This window comes from Salmo salar, chromosome ssa12 (assembly GCF_905237065.1).
Source record: "Salmo salar chromosome ssa12, Ssal_v3.1, whole genome shotgun sequence".
NCBI lineage: Eukaryota > Metazoa > Chordata > Actinopteri > Salmoniformes > Salmonidae > Salmo > Salmo salar.
The window spans coordinates 67,794,051-67,812,709 of NC_059453.1; the positions used below are offsets into that span (position 1 = coordinate 67,794,051).

The window sequence follows — 18,659 nt, forward strand, 5'->3', positions numbered from 1 at the left end:
TCACATGCGTCGTCCTTGGTATCCAACTGATCTTGTGTCCTTTCTGTCATCCTGTGAACCCCGTTCATTGCTGCTTGCAGCTATATTTCACAATTATTTTCTAAATGAATCAACAAATGACTATAAGCTTATAAACATTTTGCTCCCAAAAACCCTCTTGTGAGTGAAAGCAAAGAGAGCTGACACGGTGCACGAGAAAAATGAACTGGGACAATTCCTGCGTTTTGCACAGAACGGGTCTGATGCCTATGCGGTGTTGTAGGCCTATGACCTGAAATTGAGAGCGGCTCCCTTCGCTGTTAAACTGTTAAAATTCAGACCTGCCAAACTCATTTTCCCCCTCACGTTCCCGCTCGTCCAAAGACACAGCGGGACTCCTTTCTGGAGGCGCAGCCGCGCCTATACCCAAATCCAGCGACCAAAGCAAAGGCGAGATAAAGTTTGAGAGAACGGAGTAGCTTACAGCTTCACCGAAATGACAGCCTACCGGTGAAACGTTTTTGGGGAGAAGAGGTGGAAACGGACTCCGGACGGGAGGGATAGAGCACGGACGGGAGGGGAGGGACCCAGTGCGCTGATGGACTGAGAGACAGATAGTTTCTAATGCACACTATCTCCTCACCCCTCTCCATATGACCGTCTCTCTCTGGCGGATGATGTAATTGTTTTCTATGAACCTTGCCTTTCTGAAAGCAGTTATATTTTCCATTTCCAAGTAGCAACTACAGCGCATAGACTCCACGCATCTCTCCTGTCTCCTGCGGGACGGGTGGCGAGGGAGGGTTGGGAGAGACGGGCGTTGAAGATCTAGTGAGGGGTCTCAGCGGGATATTGCTGCATTTCGGTGATTCCCAACGGTAAGTGAACGCTTTTTTAAACTAACAGCCTATCCAGACGCAAAGTTTTGATCCCTTTCTCTGTCTGGGAGAGATGCCAAAGAGTTACAACACAAAATGTCACGTTGCAAACTCCGATACAGTGTTTATTGAGAGCTGTAATTTGTCCGGAAAACTGACCTTTCCCTTTTGAGAAGCGCGTCGTAATTGTTTCGTGGGGTTCTGTTCTGTGGAGCTGTCTGATGATTATTTGCTGAACATATAGTCCTACATTATCATAAAATATTTTAGTTTTACCCTATTTAATTCTCCTGTTTGTCAGTTATTTTGCTATACACTGTAGCCTTGTTCTTAGAATAATGGTTCAGCATTATACATATCTTATGACCTGATTATAAACTAGGCCCATAGAGTCAAAAGGTTTACTCATTCAAGTAATTAGACCTATAAAGGCAAAATGTGTATAATTACATTAGTGCAAAAAAAGCGCTAGAATGCATGAAGTAGCCCATCTGTAGAATTAGCACGTATTTTCATTTTCCACAGCTTCTTGTGCGCTTCTTCTTGTAATGCCTTCCCTCACCAATCGCCTCTCACGCTCTCTATTTTACAGCCGCAGGGCAGTTGGTCGTTGCACAGGGATATTGAATTCTTTAGGAATGTTATTTGCCCGAAGGCACAGCAAAGCGTCTTCAATACTAAAAAGTCCATGGAAGTAAAACTGTATTTGTGGAAAGGTTTGTAGCCGAAATTACGTGACCCATTAACTTTATAAGAAACAAGAGAGTTTTTTTGTAGACGTTTGTAAATGACGAAACCGACCTACGCAGCTTTAAAAGAAACCAGAGAAAAGATTTTGTGGAGGTTGATAGTTTATTAGAGTCAGGTGGTACACACTAAAAACAAATGGTTCTATCTAGTGCCAAATAAGGGTTATTTGACTCGTAACGATAGCGGATCCCTTTTGGGTGCTATACTAGAACCCTTTTTGGAGGTTATTTAAAGAATCATTCTCATATGGTTCTAAATTCAACCTTTATGGTGCTTTAAAGAACCCGTTCCTAAGGTTCTATATAGCACAAAAAAAAAAGTTTCACTGTCGTTACAACCCTTGTTAAAACTACTTTTGGTGCTGTATATAACCCACCTTTCTCTATTTCAAAAGGTGCTAGAAAAAACATTTTGAAGAACAATACAGTGTTCTTTTTTCGTATTTAGCCATGTTATATGGTCAAAATGGCATAGGTTTCATTATTGTGTTAATTGTCAAGTTGAATCAGGTGTGCTAGCGCTGGAACGGCTGGGGGTTCCTGAGGAGAGGTTTGAGAACCACTGAACTAGACAACAGTTGACACAAGGCCACACGTTAGTCTTTCACAAGACACTGTCACTGGCCATTGTCATATTTAAGATGTAATGGCATTACACAACAGATTAGAAAAACTGGAATGAAACTATGTTCTTAGTGTGTATCAAGCAGACATCTCCCCTCTCTCCCCCTCGGTCTCTTCCTTTTTCCCTCTGTCTGCTGGGCTACTTTGAGCCAAGCAAATTGTTTTTCTCCACTTGGCAAATCCAGAGCCAATTCGGCCATGTGAGCACAGCTCAGTGCAGGTCATTACCGTGTTTAAATGGATTACTGAAGAAGAGGATACAGAATGCTGCAAAACAGCAACTGGCTATATTAAAGCTATGTAATCCACCATATAATGGCACACATTTTACAATTTGGTTTCTTGAGCAAAAAGAGTCTGCTATGTAAAACAATATACATTAAAGACTTAACAACAGGTAAAGTAGGCTAGACCTATTATAACTATATATATATATATATATTATTTTTTTATTATTATTTTTTAATCCTCCTTAAGGTGCAGTCATGTGGCAAAGAATTGTGATTTGCTGCGCGCTGCTTGCGCTCTGTTCAGCAGCACCGCCCGCTCACATCAACCGTCTGGCGCTGTTCCCTGACAAGAGCGCTTGGTGCGAGGCCAAGAACATCACACAGATAGTCGGGCACACCGGCTGCCAGCCTCGCTCTATCCAAAACAGGTCAGTGTGGAGCACACACACACACACACACACACACACACACACACACACACACACACACACACACACACACACACATACACACACACACACACACACACACACACACACAAGTCCATACAACACAGCACACATGCACAGGCATTTGTTTTCAAGAGGGTGAATGACTCCTTTTAATAACTGAAAGCAGGAATGAAGATTGACTTTGAATGGCCAAATTACCCCAATATTACCCTAATTTGAATGTGCACACAGGGGATCATAACTGTTTTAGGATTTCCACACATGGGGAACATTTGTTACCAGGGCCCGTTTTTTTTTTGCCTTTTAAAAAAGCATTTCATGCTATTCTACATCATTTACATGACAGAAGGCATTAGCTGAATCTTTTGTAATACCACACAAATTACCGAAATCAGTGGCTACTCTCACAAACTGTCACGACTTCCGCCGAAGTCGGTCCCTCTCCTTGTTCGGGCGGCGTTCGGCAGTCGACGTCACCGGTCTTCTAGCCATCGCCGATCCACCTTTAATTTTCCATTTGTTTTGTCTTTGTTTTCTACACACCTGGTTTCATTCCCCAATTACATGTTCATGTATTTAACCCTCTGTTTCCCCCATGTTTTTGTGCGTGATTGCTTCTATGTTCATTCGGTACGTTATGGCTGGTTTTCGACGGGTGCTGTTTTCACCCGTGCGTAATTTATTACCTTGTATTGTTGGTCAAGTGTATTGTTACCTTGTGCCTTTATTTTGAGTAAAGTAAGTTGCTCACTCATTCTGCTCTCCTGCGCCTGACTTCATGCACCAGCTCCACCCACCTTCTGACACAAATTGAGATCAATCTGGTCTTTAATTCAAACAAACAATAGCCCAGGCCAATGAAGCGTAACATATTGTACAGTGTGAGGAGGCAACATATATACAGTGCCTTTGGAAAGTATTCAGTCCCCTTGACTCTTTTCACATTTTGTTACGTTACAGCTTTCTTTTAAAATTGATTACATTGTTTCTTTTCCTCATCAATCTACACACAATACCCCATAATGACAAAGCAAAAACAGGTTTTAGAATTTTTTTCTAATTTATACAAATAAAATAAACTGAAATATCACATTTACATAAGTGTTCAGAACCTTTACTCAGTACTTTTGGCAGCGATTACAGCATAGAGTCTTCTTGGGTATGATGCTACAAGCTTGGCACACCTGTATTTGGGGAGTTTCTCCCATTCTTTTCTGCAGATCTCTCAAGCTTTGTCAGGTTGGATGGGGAGTGTTGCTGCACAGATATTTTCAGGACTCTCCAGAGATGTCGATAAGGTTCAAGTCTGGGCTCTGGCTGGGCCACTCAAGGACATTCAGAGACTTGCCCCGAAGCCACTCCTGTGCTTAGGGTCATTGTCCTGTTGGAAAGTGAACCTTCGCCCCAGCCTGAGGTCCTGAGCGCTCTGGAGCAGGTTTTCATCAAGGATCTCGCTATACTTTGCTCCGTTCATCTTTCCCTCGATCCTGACTAGTCACCCAGTCCCTGCCACTGAAAAACATCCCCACAGCATGATGTTGCCACCACCATGCTTCACCGTAGGGAAGGTGCCAGGTTTCCTCCAGATGTGACGCTTGGCATTCAGGCAAAAGAGTTCAATCTTGGTTTCATCAGAACAGAGAATTTTGTTTCTCATGGTCTGAGAGTCTTTAGATGCCTTTTGGCAAACTCCAAGTGGGCTGTCATGTGCATTTTACTGAGGAGTTGCTTCCATTTGGCCACTCTACCATAAAGGTCTGATTGGTGGAGTGCTGCAGAGATGGTTGTCCTTCTGGAAGGTTCTCCCATCTCCACAGAGGAACTCTAGAGCTCCGTCTGAGTGACCATCGGGTTCTTGGTCACCTCCCTGACCAAGGCCCTTCTTCCCCGATTGCTCAGTTTGGCCGGGCGGCCAGCTCTAGGACGAGTCTTGGTGATTTCAAACTTCTTCCATTTAAGAATGATGGAGGCCACTATGTTCTTGGGGACCTTCAATGCTGTAGAATTTATTTAGTACCCTTCCCCAGATCTGTACCTCGACACAATCCTGTCTCGGATGTCTACGGACAATTCCTTCGACCTCATGGCTTGGTTTTATCTTTGACATGCACTGTCAACTGTGGGACCTCATATAGACAGGTGTGTGCCTTTCCAAATCATGTCCAATCAATTGAATTTACAACAGGTGGACTCCAATTAAGTTGTAGAAACATTTCAAGGATGATCAATGGAAACAGGATGCAGCTGAGCTCAATTTTTAGTCTCATAGTGAAGGGTCTGAATTCTTATGTAAATAAGGTATTTCTGTTTTTAATTTTTAATAAATGTGCAAACGTGAAGAAAAAAAAAACAATTTTAGAATAAGGCTGTAACGAAACAAAATGTGGAAAAAGTCAAGGGGTCTGAATACTTTCTGAATGCACTGTACTACAGTGACCAAAAGTATGTGGACACCTGCTCGTTGAACATCTCATTCCAAAATCATGGGCATTAATATGCTATAATAGCCTCCACTCTTTTGGGAAGGCTTCATTTCATGAAGCTCCTGACGAACAGTTATTGTGCTGATGTAGTGAGTGTTGCAAAAAAAGGACAAACGATGCGTACGCGCTTCAACACTCGGCGGTCCCATTCTGTGAGCTTGTGTGGCCAAACACTTCGTGGCTGAGCCACTGTTGCTCCTAGACATTTCCACTTCACAGTACAGCCTTTAAAGTTGCCCGTGGCAGCTCTAGCAGGGCAGAAATTTGACGAACTGACTTGTTGGAAAGCTAGCATCCTATGACGGTACCACATTGAAAGTCACTGAGCTCTTCAGTAAGGCCATTCTACTGCCAATGTTTGTCTGTGGAGATTGCATGACTGTGTGCTCGATTTTATACACCTGTCAGCAATAGGAGTGGCTGAAATAGCTGAATCCACTAGTTTGAAGGGGCAACAGTCCACATACATTTGTATATACAGTACTAGTTCAAAATTTGGATACACCTACTCATTCCAGGGTTTTTCTTTATTTTTACTATTTTCTAGATTGTATAATAATAGTGAAGACATCAAAACACATATGAAATCATGTAGTAACCAAAAAAGTATTAAACAAATCAAAATATATTTTAGTTTCTTCAAAGTAGCCACCCTTTGCCTTGATGACAGCTTAGCACACTCATGGCATTCTCTCAACCAGCTTCCCCTGGAATGCTTTTCCAACAGTCTTGAAGTGTTGAACAAATCTAAATATATTTTATATTTGAGATTCTTCAAAGTAGCCACCCTTTACCTTGATGACAGCCTTGCACACTCTTGGCATTCTCTCAACCAGTTTCACCTGGAAGGCATTTCAATTAACAGGTGTGCCTTGTTAAAAGTTAATTTGTGGAATTTCTTTCCTTCTTAATGTGTTTGAGTCAATCAGTTGTGTTGTGACAAGGTAGGGGTGGTACACAGAAGACAGCCCTATTTGTGTCACAGTTGTCTTCGTCTTCTGACGATAATGCGAAATCGTCATCAGAAAATGTGGACCAATACGCAGCAGGTACGTGAATGCTCATCTTGATTTTTAATTATCTTCAAAAATGAACATACAAAATAACAAAAACGAAAAACGAACAACTAACAAACAGTCTGGTAAAGCAAAGCTCAACACAGAACAATCACCCACCAATCACACACACAAACACACCCTAATATATGGGACTCTCAATCAAAGGCAGATAGACAACACCTGCCTTCAACTGAGAGTCCCAACCCCAATTAACCAAACATAGAAACACACACACCAGACTAACCATAGAATACAAACACATAGACCATCAACCAAAAACCCGGAAATACTAAATCAAACACCCTTTACACAAACACACCACCCCGAACCACATAAAACAAATACCCTCTGCCACGTCCTGACCAAACTACAAAAACAATTAACCTTATACTGGCCAGGACGTGACAGTACCCCCCCCTTAAAGGTGCTACCCCAGAAGCACCTTAAAAAATAACCCCAAGCAACACCATCAAAAAGTCCCCTTTTCTAAAGGGAGGGAAGGGAGGGTGGCTGCCGTCAACGACGGCACTGTGCTACACCCCCCCTCCCCAACCCACCTATTTCTGGAGGTGGCTCTGGTTCCGGCCGTTCCAGGCTGTCGGGCCACTCTGGCATCGCCGAGGGGCAGTCGGGCCAGTCTGGCATCGCCGGGGGGGCAGTCGGGCCAGTCTGGCAGTTCGGGACAGTCTGGGCAGTCTGGCAGGTCGGGACAGTCTGGGCAGTCTGGCAGGTCGGGACAGTCTGGGCACTCTGGCAGGTCGGGACAGTCTGGGCAGTCTGGCAACTCGGGACAGTCTGGCCACTCGGGACAGTCTGGGCAGTCTGGCAACTCGGGACAGTCTGGGCAGTCTGGCAACTCGGGACAGTCTGGGCAGTCTGGCAACTCGGGACAGTCTGGGCAGTCTGGCAACTCGGGACAGTCTGGGCAGTCTGGCAACTCGGGACAGTCTGGGCAGTCTGGCAACTCGGGACAGTCCGGCAGTTCAGGGCAGTCTGGCCACTCCGGCAGTTCAGGGCAGTCTGGCCACTCCGGCAGTTCAGGGCAGTCTGGCCACTCCGGCAGTTCAGCGCAGTCTGGCCACTCCGGCAGTTCAGCGCAGTCTGGCCACTCCGGCAGTTCAGCGCAGTCTGGCCACTCCGGCAGTTCAGCGCAGTCTGGCCACTCCGGCGGTTCAGCGCAGTCTGACCTCTCTGACGACTGTTGACTGGCGGGCAGCTCTGACGACTGTTGACTGGCGGGCAGCTCTGACGACTGTTGACTGGCGGGCAGCTCTGACGACTGTTGACTGGCGGGCAGCTCTGGTGACGACTGTTGACTGGCGGGCAGCTCTGGTGACGACTGTTGACTGGCGGGCAGCTCTGGTGACGACTGTTGACTGGCGGGCAGCTCTGGTGACGACTGTTGACTGGCGGGCAGCTCTGGTGACGACTGTTGACTGGCGGGCAGCTCTGGTGACGACTGTTGACTGGCAGGCAGCTCTGGTGATGACTGTTGACTGGCGGGCAGCTCTGGTGACGACTGTTGACTGGCGGGCAGCTCTGGCGACGACTGTTGACTGGCGGGCAGCTCTGGTGACGACTGTTGACTGGCGGGCAGCTCTGATGATGACTGTTGACTGGCGGGCAGCTCTGATGATGACTGTTGACTGGCGAGGCTGGGTTGACGCACTTGTAGCCTAGTGCGTGGTGCTGGTACTGGGCTTACCAGATTATGTACACGCACCTCCAGGCTAGTGCGGGGAGCGGGAACAGGACGAGTCGGACTGGGTTGACGCACTTCCGGGTCCGCACGAGAGACAGGAGCTGGAAACCCAGGGCTATGGAGGCGCACAGCCGGTCTAGATCTTACCTCCTGCACAACCCGCCTTGGCTGGATGGAACTAGTAGCCCTGTACGAGCGGGGTGCTCGTACAGGGCAGACTGGGCTGTGCAGGGGCCTGATGGTAGCCGTGCGTAGAGCGGGAGTTGGGTAGCCTGGTCCTCGGAGGCGTACCGGCGACCAGATGCGCTGCGCAGGCATCCTCCTACCAGGCTGGATGCCCGCTCTAGCACGGCACCTGCGAGGGGCTGGAATAACGCGCACCGGACTGTGCGTGCGTATGGATGAGATAGTGCGCTCCTCAGCGAAACAAAGCGCTCTCCACCCCATACGCTCCTCCATATAACCACGGGTAGCTGGCTTCCGGCTCTTCTTACGCCTAGCCAAACTACCCGTGTGCCCCCCCAAAAAATTTTCTTGGGGGTGCCTCTCGTGCTTCTCCTTCAGCGTGTCCATGGCCTCGTACCACCACCTCTCTGCCTTGGCTGCCTCAATTTCCCATTGCGGGCGGCGATAATCCCCAGCCTGATGCCAGGGTCCGGCCCCGTCCAGAACTTCCTCCCAAGTCCACTTCTCCCGCCAGTCCAACTCGAACTCCGTCTGCTCCTTCCTCTGCTGCTTGGTCCTTTGGTGGTGGGTGATTCTGTCACGGCTGTTGTCGGTGAATGAGGACCAATACGCAGCAGGTACGTGAATGCTCATCTTGATTTTTAATTATCTTCAAAAATGAACATACAAAATAACAAAAACGAAAAACGAACAACTAACAAACAGTCTGGTAAAGCAAAGCTCAACACAGAACAATCACCCACCAATCACACACACAAACACACCCTAATATATGGGACTCTCAATCAAAGGCAGATAGACAACACCTGCCTTCAACTGAGAGTCCCAACCCCAATTAACCAAACATAGAAACACACACACCAGACTAACCATAGAATACAAACACATAGACCATCAACCAAAAACCCGGAAATACTAAATCAAACACCCTTTACACAAACACACCACCCCGAACCACATAAAACAAATACCCTCTGCCACGTCCTGACCAAACTACAAAAACAATTAACCTTATACTGGCCAGGACGTGACAATTTGGTAAAAGACCAAGTCCATATTATGGTAAGAACAGCTCAAATAAGCAAAGAGAAATGACAGTCCATTATTACTTTAAGAGATGAAGATCAGTCAATACGGAACATTTCAAGAACTTTGAACGTTTCTTCAAGTGCAGTCGCAAAAAAAACATCAAGGGCTATGATGAAACTGGCTCTCATGAGGACCGCCACAGGAAAGGAAGGTACAGAGTTACCAGTGGTGCAGAGGATAAGATCATGAGAGTTAACAGAGTCAGAAATCGGCAATTAACTACACCTCAGATTGCAGCCCTAATAAATGCTTCACAGAGTTCAAGTAACAGACACATTTCAACATCAACTGTTCAGAGGAGAATGCGTGAATCAGGCCTCCATGGTTGAATTGCTGCAAAGAAACCATTACTAAAGGACATCAATAATAAGAAGAGACTTGCTTGGTCCAAGAAACATGAGCAATGATGAGTCCAAATGTGAGATTTTTGGTTCTAACCGCCGTGTCTTTGTGAGACGTAGAGTAGGTGAACGTTTCCCACCGTAGAGTAGGTGAATGGTTCCCACCGTGAAGCATGGAGTAGGAGGTGTGATGGTGTGGGGGTGTTTTGCTGGTGACACTGTCAGTGATTTATTTAGGATTCAAGGCACACTTAACCAGCATGGCTACCACTATCGTTTGTTTTTTAACAGGACAATGACCCAACACACCTCCAGGCTGTGTAAGGGCTATTTGACCAAGAAGGAGAGTGATGGAGTGCAGCATCAGATGACATGATCTCCACAATCACCCGACCTCAACCCAATTGAGATGGTTTGGGATGAGTTGGACCGCAGAGTGAAGGAAAAGCAGCCAACAAGTGCTCAGCATATGTGGGAACTCCTTCAAGACTGTTGGAAAAGCATTCCAGGTGAAGCTGGTTGAGAGAATGCCAAGAGTGTGCAAAGCTGTCATCAAGGCAAAGGGTGGCTAATTTGAAGAATATATTTTTTATTTGTTTACCACTTTTTTGATTCTACATGATTCCACGTGTTATTTCATAGTTTTGATGTATTCACTATTATTCTACATTGTAGAAAATACTAAAAAGAAAGAAAAACCCTTGAATGAGTAACTTTTGACTGGTACTGTTTATATATCATAGGCTATAGGCTACTAAATAAAATTCCCTGTGGCACACGGACTCACTAATGATGAAGATACGCTCGTCTTGGCAATAGCCTATCTCAAGATGAGCTACTTTGAAAAACAGTAGACCTACTGCGTTCCCTAAAAATTGGGAGTTGAGAAAAAAAATATTATATTGATTTTACAGACAGATTAGTCTTCATTTTTCAGCAGTCGGCCTTTGCTTTCCAAACTTTATGTTTTTTCACGTGATTGTATTTAGAAATGTGCAATAGGCAACCAACCATAGAAATATAATCCATAGATGGCATTTCCCATTCAAGTCAGGACTCGCTGCCATTGCCTGTGTACACACAAGTTTAATAGTCAAATTGCAAGGGTAAGAGGTTCCAAAACCCTTCTATGGATTATATGTCTATGGCCACAATGCAACAAGTTGTATATTTGGTGGCCAAATTGTGGCCTTCCTGACTGTAGTCAACTGGTAACTGCCAAAATAAAGGAAACACTTGAGTAAATGAGGGATACAAATAACATGTCATGGTGTGGGGTGCATTTTCCTGGCATGGTTTAGGTCCACTTGTAGAATATAGGCCAAGGCACATTGAAGCTGTTCTGGCAGCTCGTAGTGGCCAAACACCGTTGTGTTGGTGTTTCCTTTATTTTGGCAGTTACCTGTATGCTCTTATGATAAAATGTAATCCACAGTTATTTTTGAGAAAATATTGATCCTCTGTGGCTAAATTATGCTCTTTCTTGAACATTCATAGCGGGCTCCTGTGGTTGGATAAAGCAAATATTATAAAAACAATTATGTGTGAGCCACTGACTCACAATTGACCAGGCACATTTATTTATTATGCAGTTACCCAATCAAGGCAGAGCCCCCCAGTTACCCATGTGTGCCCCCTACCCCCTTTCCTCCCCAATCTAATGATTAGCAGAGCAGCAGCACGCTGTCTACACTTATTGAAAGCGGGCTCCTGAATCCTCCTGTGGTTGGCGGTTGCAGTAAAAAAAATATAGAGAGAGATGACTTGTATAATATATACCGTATATATTTCCTTTATTTTATTATTTTTACATAATGTTATTGTTTTTGCTGCCTCTTGGGCCCCCACGGTCCTGGGCCCAAGCCCTGGACCTGTGTGTGATGGTCACCTCTAGAATAAAATCAGCCATGAAATATACAGATATCAAAGCTGAATGGTGACATCTTCCCTCTTTCTCTTTCCTCCCTCTCTCCCCTATCTTTCCAGGGCATGTCTGGGGCAGTGCTTCAGCTACAGCGTCCCCAACACCTTCCCCCAGTCCACTGAGTCTCTGGTGCACTGTGACTCCTGCATGCCTGCACAGACTCAGTGGGAGGTGGTAAGTACACACGCAAACACATACATGCACGCACACACACACACACACACACACACACACACACACACACACACACACACACACACACACACACACACACACACACACACACACACACACACACACACACACACACACACACACACACCAGCTAATGTAACACTACTCTTTGAATATAGACACTTCCACGAACCCCTAGTACACCTAACCACACAACCCCAGTAGCCTACAGAAACACACGACCACAACCACAATTGGTCCTGCATTTAATTCATTCAAGGTTTTTCTTGTCCTCTGTCTATAAATGGGCCTGCCTGTTTAGTAGCCAGGGATTCCAGAGTCCTGGAACAACAAAGGCCCTGTGTTGAGGTGTATGTAGTTTAAAGAGCAGCCAGACAGGTAGGATAGGAGTGGGCCTGGGACCACAGGTGAGGTGACTTCATGCCTCGAGAAAAAACTTGATTGATGTACTGTATACAATATTGAAAAAGGAAATGTGCCTTATCAGTCCAGCTGTTGATAAATTAATTATGACTATTATTATGACTATTTTGGATCCACAAAGGCATGCCTTTGATGCTGGATAACATTTTTGTGGATTTTTACAGCTTGACTAAAAACAGTTCTCTGAGCATAAAAGTGTGCTAATTGTTTTCTCAAGACTGATTGTTCTGCCGTTGTCAAATTATTTCAGATCCAGCCTCCTATTGTTGGTCTGGCAGCTGTGTCAAGCTTGACTGATTTACTGAAATCACAACATTACTCAGAGCGGGCTACATTGTTTGAAGATGGATGCAGAGGCTTTGTCTTGAATCTCTCTGCCAGAGACTGACATGTGTGGAAGACTCTAGGAGAAAGTCCTGGCAGTGCTTTGTCTTTGTGTGTGTGTATGCATGTGTGTGTGTGTGTTTGTGCTGAGGGGGCGGGGCAGGGGGTGCATGTGGCATGTGTGTAATGCATTGTGCGTTGTGTGAATAGGTGACTTTGGACTGCCCGGGCAGTGATGATGCTCCTCGTGTGGATAAGCTGGTGGAGAGGATCCTCCACTGCAGCTGCCAGTCCTGCAGTAAGGAGGGAGCCCAGGAGGGGGCACTGATGCAGCTCTACCCATCAGAGAGTGCCCAAGACCCCCCTATCCTACCAGAGAGCCACCACAGCGGCACACACTCTCAGCACGCTCACACACACACAGAGCCACACACACACACATCTGATGGAGGGTAGGTCGCTGGATCACCACTGACACTTCCTCTCTCTCCATTCCTGATTCTTCTCCCAAACCTCTCCACAAGTTGTTTCTTCTACACACAGTTACAGCACTTGATGCATTTCCCTTCTCTTCGATCCAACCTCTGTTTCTTCATTCAACAGCTTAAAAGCACTTTGAAAGTAAAACTTCACTTCACATGATAACTGCTTATAAAAGCACATGCAACCAAGCTCACTCATGTTGTACTCTTCACAAGACAACCACAGTATAAGTGAACACATACAAAGACACGAGCTTATCTAAACTGTTTTTGTCATCTGACTTCTCACTTAGGAGGACAACAATATAACAATCCTACACACATGCACATATGCACCCAGGCATGCACTCTGACGCAACTATAGACTTTTGAAGCTGTAGTAAATCTGTCTTGAAAAAATGTATAAAAAAAAGCATAGAGCTACAAAGTTTCTTGCCTTAATTTTTGTTTATCACCAATTTGCATTAGTATCTGACCTAATGCTATATGTTCCAATGATTGCTTCTCCTATGAGAATAAAGCTATTTTTGTTCAATCTTATCAATGCAGTTCTATCTGTAATGATTTACTTAATGCCTTTTTGTCTATTATTGTCATCATGTGGTGGGAATGTGATCTTGAACTAGTCAGCTGCCTATGTTCATATAGATGTTTATGCTGCTCTCTGTTGGTGCAAAGAAGATACTGCAGAGGGCATCTTGCTAGAGATGAAGCAGCATGCATGGGCTGTAAATGCAATAGTCCTGTGATCAGAAGAAAAGAGACAAATGCAGCATTTGGATACAGAAGTGTAAGGATATGAAAACATGTTGCAGCATTTTCCATCTCTTTGCATTGGCTACCTCTAAATCCACAGTCCTTCTCATCTCACCTACATAATTTTAATCTAGCAATAATATAGGCAACTAACACCATAGTGTTTCTGATGTTTACTAAAGTGCAGAGGCTTAGTGTGTGTTATGATCCTAACTGTGGACTTTAGATTTGTGTGTATTGGGCAGGTTTTCATCCTCACTCCTCTCTGCCTGCAGCAGTCACCATGGACACGGATGTTGTTCTAGAACAGAAACGGATTACTGATAAATGACATACAGAGCAAACACACAGAGGACTTTCCACCCATTTTAACCAACATTAAACGGCAGGCATTAAAACTCCAACACACACACACACACACACACACACACACACACACACACACACACACACACACACACACACACACACACACACACACACACACACACACACACACAACAATTAGGCATTATTGTACGTATCAATGATCTGTTTTCACAATTTCAAATGTAATGTAAATGAATGCAAATTCCCACTCCTTTTCCTCCACCAGCTAATTGCTCAATTATCTGTGTTTAAGTTCATATGGACAATGTATTTTATACCTTTATCCTCCTGAGACCCAGCAATTCATTTTTATCCTTTCTAGTGGACCTAGTTGTCCTTTCTAGTTCTTGGTCCATATCTCTGTATTAAGTCCTGTTGTCCCTTTGAAAAGACAGTCTGGGCTTTTCAATGTTATCACATGTGTGGTGGTGTGATCTTGGAAACTTTTTCTTCCTGGTTCTTAAAGAAATGGCTGCCGTCAAAATTAGCACATTTAATGGAAATTTGAAAAGAAGTGTGAGTAATTATTAATGCTAATTTTTGTGAGTTTGATATTCAAATTGTTTCTCGTAAGTGAATATCTCATTAATGGTTAAGTGAGTTTTCAGGCCTGTGTAATAATTTTTTAACATGAAATAATATCTAAATAAGAGCTTATCAAGAAATGTCCTCTGTACTGGACACCCAGACGCTGTAACTATGGTTTTTACCTTCTATACCCATTGACTGTAATGTACATTTTTTCATATTCACGTCCTAATGACCACTACAGAGGGACATTTTTCACTTTCAATAAAAGATAAATAACACAATTTTTTCTAAACAATGTCTTAGTAACATGTTTTTTCCCACCCCAAACACCTACTTTATATAAATAATAATAATAAATCCTAAACTTTTTTTCCCGTGTCTAAGGATTATGGCGGTTAACTGTCATCTGATAATTACATCACAAAGTGCTTTTGACCTATAAATCCACTAAAATAGAAATCTTTCTGATGAGCTGTCATGGCAACCCAGAGTGGGGTGTTGTAGATAGAGTTTGGTAGTGACTAAAAGCCTGGAGGAGGAGTTCTAAGAGAGAGAGAGAGAGAGAGAGAGAGAGAGAGAGAGAGAGAGAGAGAGAGAGAGAGTACAGCTTGAGCTAGTCCATTAATCCAACTCTCTGCTCAATAGAGCTCAATACACAGGGAGTGAAGGGGATCAGTGGGGTGTCTGACGTTAGGGAGAGACAGAGGCTACACTAGAAAGATCCAGGCCGATATGAAGTTCCAGTAATTTACAGCTGCTTTGCATTGAGAGGAAAAGTAATAAACACACAGGTTTTGAGTAAAAAAAATTCAAACCTTTCAATAGACAAGTAAGCATGATTAGGTAACGAACAATAAAGATCAACCATAACCAAATGAACCAGCAGATGTCAGTGTGACTGCATGGAGTTGACCTGAGTATCAGTGGGAGAGGACTACCCAGGGTGGTTTTCCAGGTAAAAGGTCATTTTCGTCAAGCTTATTTTCATTCTCGAATCTCCTTCCCTCTATTCCAAGCACAAACTCATGGTTCTGTTTAAAACAGGATGCAAGATAAATTAATTTACTCAAAAATGTTAATTATCTCCCTATTCTCCTCCCCTGATCCTTTCTTTTACATCCAACCTCACTATCTTCTCCTTCTAATCTGTTTCTCCTCTCCTTCTCTACCTCCTCCCTTCTCCTCCTCTCTGTTCCATCTGATTAACTTCAGTTTAAGTGAAATTGTAAGGATTGCCTTGCTTGTCTGTCTCTCTAGTGTAAAACAAATTGATCAATCCCTTATCTCTCAATGACAGAGTGGTCAATCAACGGAGGGAGGGATAGGAGCAGGAGCGAGAGCGAGAGAGAAAACACTCCAGGGAGATTTTTGTATTCATGGATTGTCAACCATGTCATCATCACTCCACAGCTGAGCCCGGACCAGTCCTACAGACAGCAATGGAAGATGAGTGAATGTGTTTAGTGATTGCGTGAGTGTGTCAGTGAGTGTGTGTGTGTATTTGTTTGTTTGGGAGGGACTGCTGCATCCGCTAGCGTGAGAGCGCGACATTAGAAGGGGTTGTGTGGAGGCGTAGGACCCCATCATGTCTGGCTGTCGTAGCCTACAGAGATAATTAATCACTACCTCCATGTCCCCTCTGTAAGTTACCAGTAATAGAGCCTGTACACCTACATAATACCTGCCTAAAATCAGTGTATGGCCAAGAGATGGGTGTCTGCTGCAGTGCCCCTGCATGGCTTTGGTCTTCTCATCTTTGAGGGGTTCAAACTAATATGATCCTCCTTTACCAGAGCTTTTAATCATTTGAAAAAGCCAGATAATTAACATAGTGATACGGTGGGAGCTGTAGATGAGAGGAAGTCTATGATGCTGTAGATGAGCTTGGATAAAAAATAAAATAATTTAAGAGTTAAAAAACGTTAGATGAGCTTCCAAAGTGAGGTAAAGGTTGGAAATGGCGATTCGGGATAAAAGAGAATAGAGGAATATAAATGGAACAGGACAGACCTTTAAGGGGGCAGGTGCTTAAAATGAACAAAGGGCACCCCCATGCTTGATTTTTTTTTTTACTTTCATAATTCATATCTTCAAATTCAGAACATGGCCTACCAAATGCCTCTGTAGAGAGACTTTTTTTTCTTAGAATAGGCCTATTTATTTCTGCAACAACACACTCACTCATCATCACAAATGGTATTAAAGCAAGTTTTAAAAAAATATATATATTTCACCATTATTTAACCAGGTAGGCAAGTTGAGAACAAGTTATCATTTACAATTGCGACCTGGAACCCTGACCTGTTCACCGGACGTGCTTGTTGCACCCTCGACAACTACTATGATTATTATTATTTGACCATGCTGGTCATTTATGAACATTTTAACATCTTGACCATGTTCTGTTATAATATCCACCCTGCACAGCATGAAGAGGACTGGCCACCCCTCATAGCCTGGTTCCTCTCTAGGTTTCTTCCTAGGTTTTGGCCTTTCTAGGGAGTTTTTCCTAGGGAGTTTTTCCTAGCCACCGTGCTTCTTTCACATGCATTGCTTGCTGTTTGGGGTTTTAGGCTGGGTTTCTGTACAGCACTTTGAGATATCAGCTGATGTACGAAGGGCTATATAAATACATTTGATTTGATTTGATAAAGCAAAGCAGTTTGACACACACAACAACACAGAGTTACACATGGAGTAAAACAAACATACAGTCAAGAATACAGTAGAAAAATAAGTCTATATACAATGTGAGCAAATGAGGTGAGATAAGGGAGTTAAAGGCAAAAAAAGGCCATGGTGGCGAAGTACATACAATATAGCAAGTAAAACACCGGAATGGTAGATTTGCAGTGGAAGAAAGTGCAAAGTAGAAATAGAAATAATGGGGTGCAACGGAGCAAAATAAATAAATAAATACAGTAGGGGAAGAGGTAGTTGTTTGGGCTAAATTATAGATGGGCTATGTACTTTACAGTGTCCCAGAACTTTTTTGAGTTTGTGTTGCAGGAAACAAATTTCTACTTGAAAAAGCTAGCCTTGACTTTTCTAACTGCCTGTGTATATTGGTTTCTAATTTCCCTGAAAAGTTACATATCACGGGGGCTGTTCGATGCTAATGCAGAACGCCACAGGATGTTTTTGTGTTGGTTAAGGGCAGTCAGGTCTGGAGAGAACCAAGGGCTATATCTGTTCCTGGTTCTAAACTTGTTGAATGGGGCATGCTTATTTAAGATGGTGAGGAAGGCATTTAAAAAAATAACCAGGCATCCTCTACTGACGGGATGAGGTCAATATCATTCCTGGATACCCGGGCCAGGTCGATTAGAAAGGCCTGCTCACTGAAGTGTTTCAGGGAGCGTTTGACAGTGATGAGTGGACGTCGTTTGACCGCTGACCCATTACGGATGCAGGCAATGAGGCAGTGATCACTGAGATCTTGGTTGAAAACAGCAAAGGTGTATTTAGAGGGCAAGTTGGTTAGGATGATATCTATGAGGGTGCCCGTGTTTACGGCTTTGGGGTGGTACCTGGTAGGTTCATTGATCATTTGTGTGAGATTGAGGGCATCAAGTTTACATTTTAGGATGGCTGGGGTGTTAAGCATGTCCCAGTTTAAGTCACCTAGCAGCACTAGCTCTGAAGATAGATGGTGCCTCCTAAATACATGATTGACATCGGTAAAAGAGGGTGGGCTCTCATGATGATCGTTGATGTCGATGATTGATGTAAATCTGCTAGTTAGCAAACTATAATTATTTTACTGATTGTGATTTACCTCTCTGTCTTTCTGCCTCTTTCTGCTACGCATATCAGCCAACCAGACCAAATTATGATGATGTAGGCTAAATCAGGTATTATCAAGTGTTAATCAAATGTTATGC

The 18,659-nt window shown here is 44.0% G+C and overlaps 1 protein-coding gene across 1 annotated transcript; it reads left to right on the plus strand.

Annotated features, from left to right (window-relative positions):
- Window positions 1–619: 619 nt before the first annotated feature.
- nbl1 (NBL1, DAN family BMP antagonist) lies at window positions 620–13,652 on the plus strand. The gene is made up of 4 exons (NM_001146436.1): window positions 620–857; window positions 2,708–2,888; window positions 11,758–11,869; window positions 12,848–13,652. The coding sequence occupies exons 2-4, from the start codon at window positions 2,716–2,718 to the stop codon at window positions 13,091–13,093; spliced, it is 531 nt and encodes a 176-aa protein (NP_001139908.1). The 5' UTR covers window positions 620–857; window positions 2,708–2,715; the 3' UTR covers window positions 13,094–13,652.
- The last annotated feature ends 5,007 nt before the right edge of the window (window positions 13,653–18,659 follow it).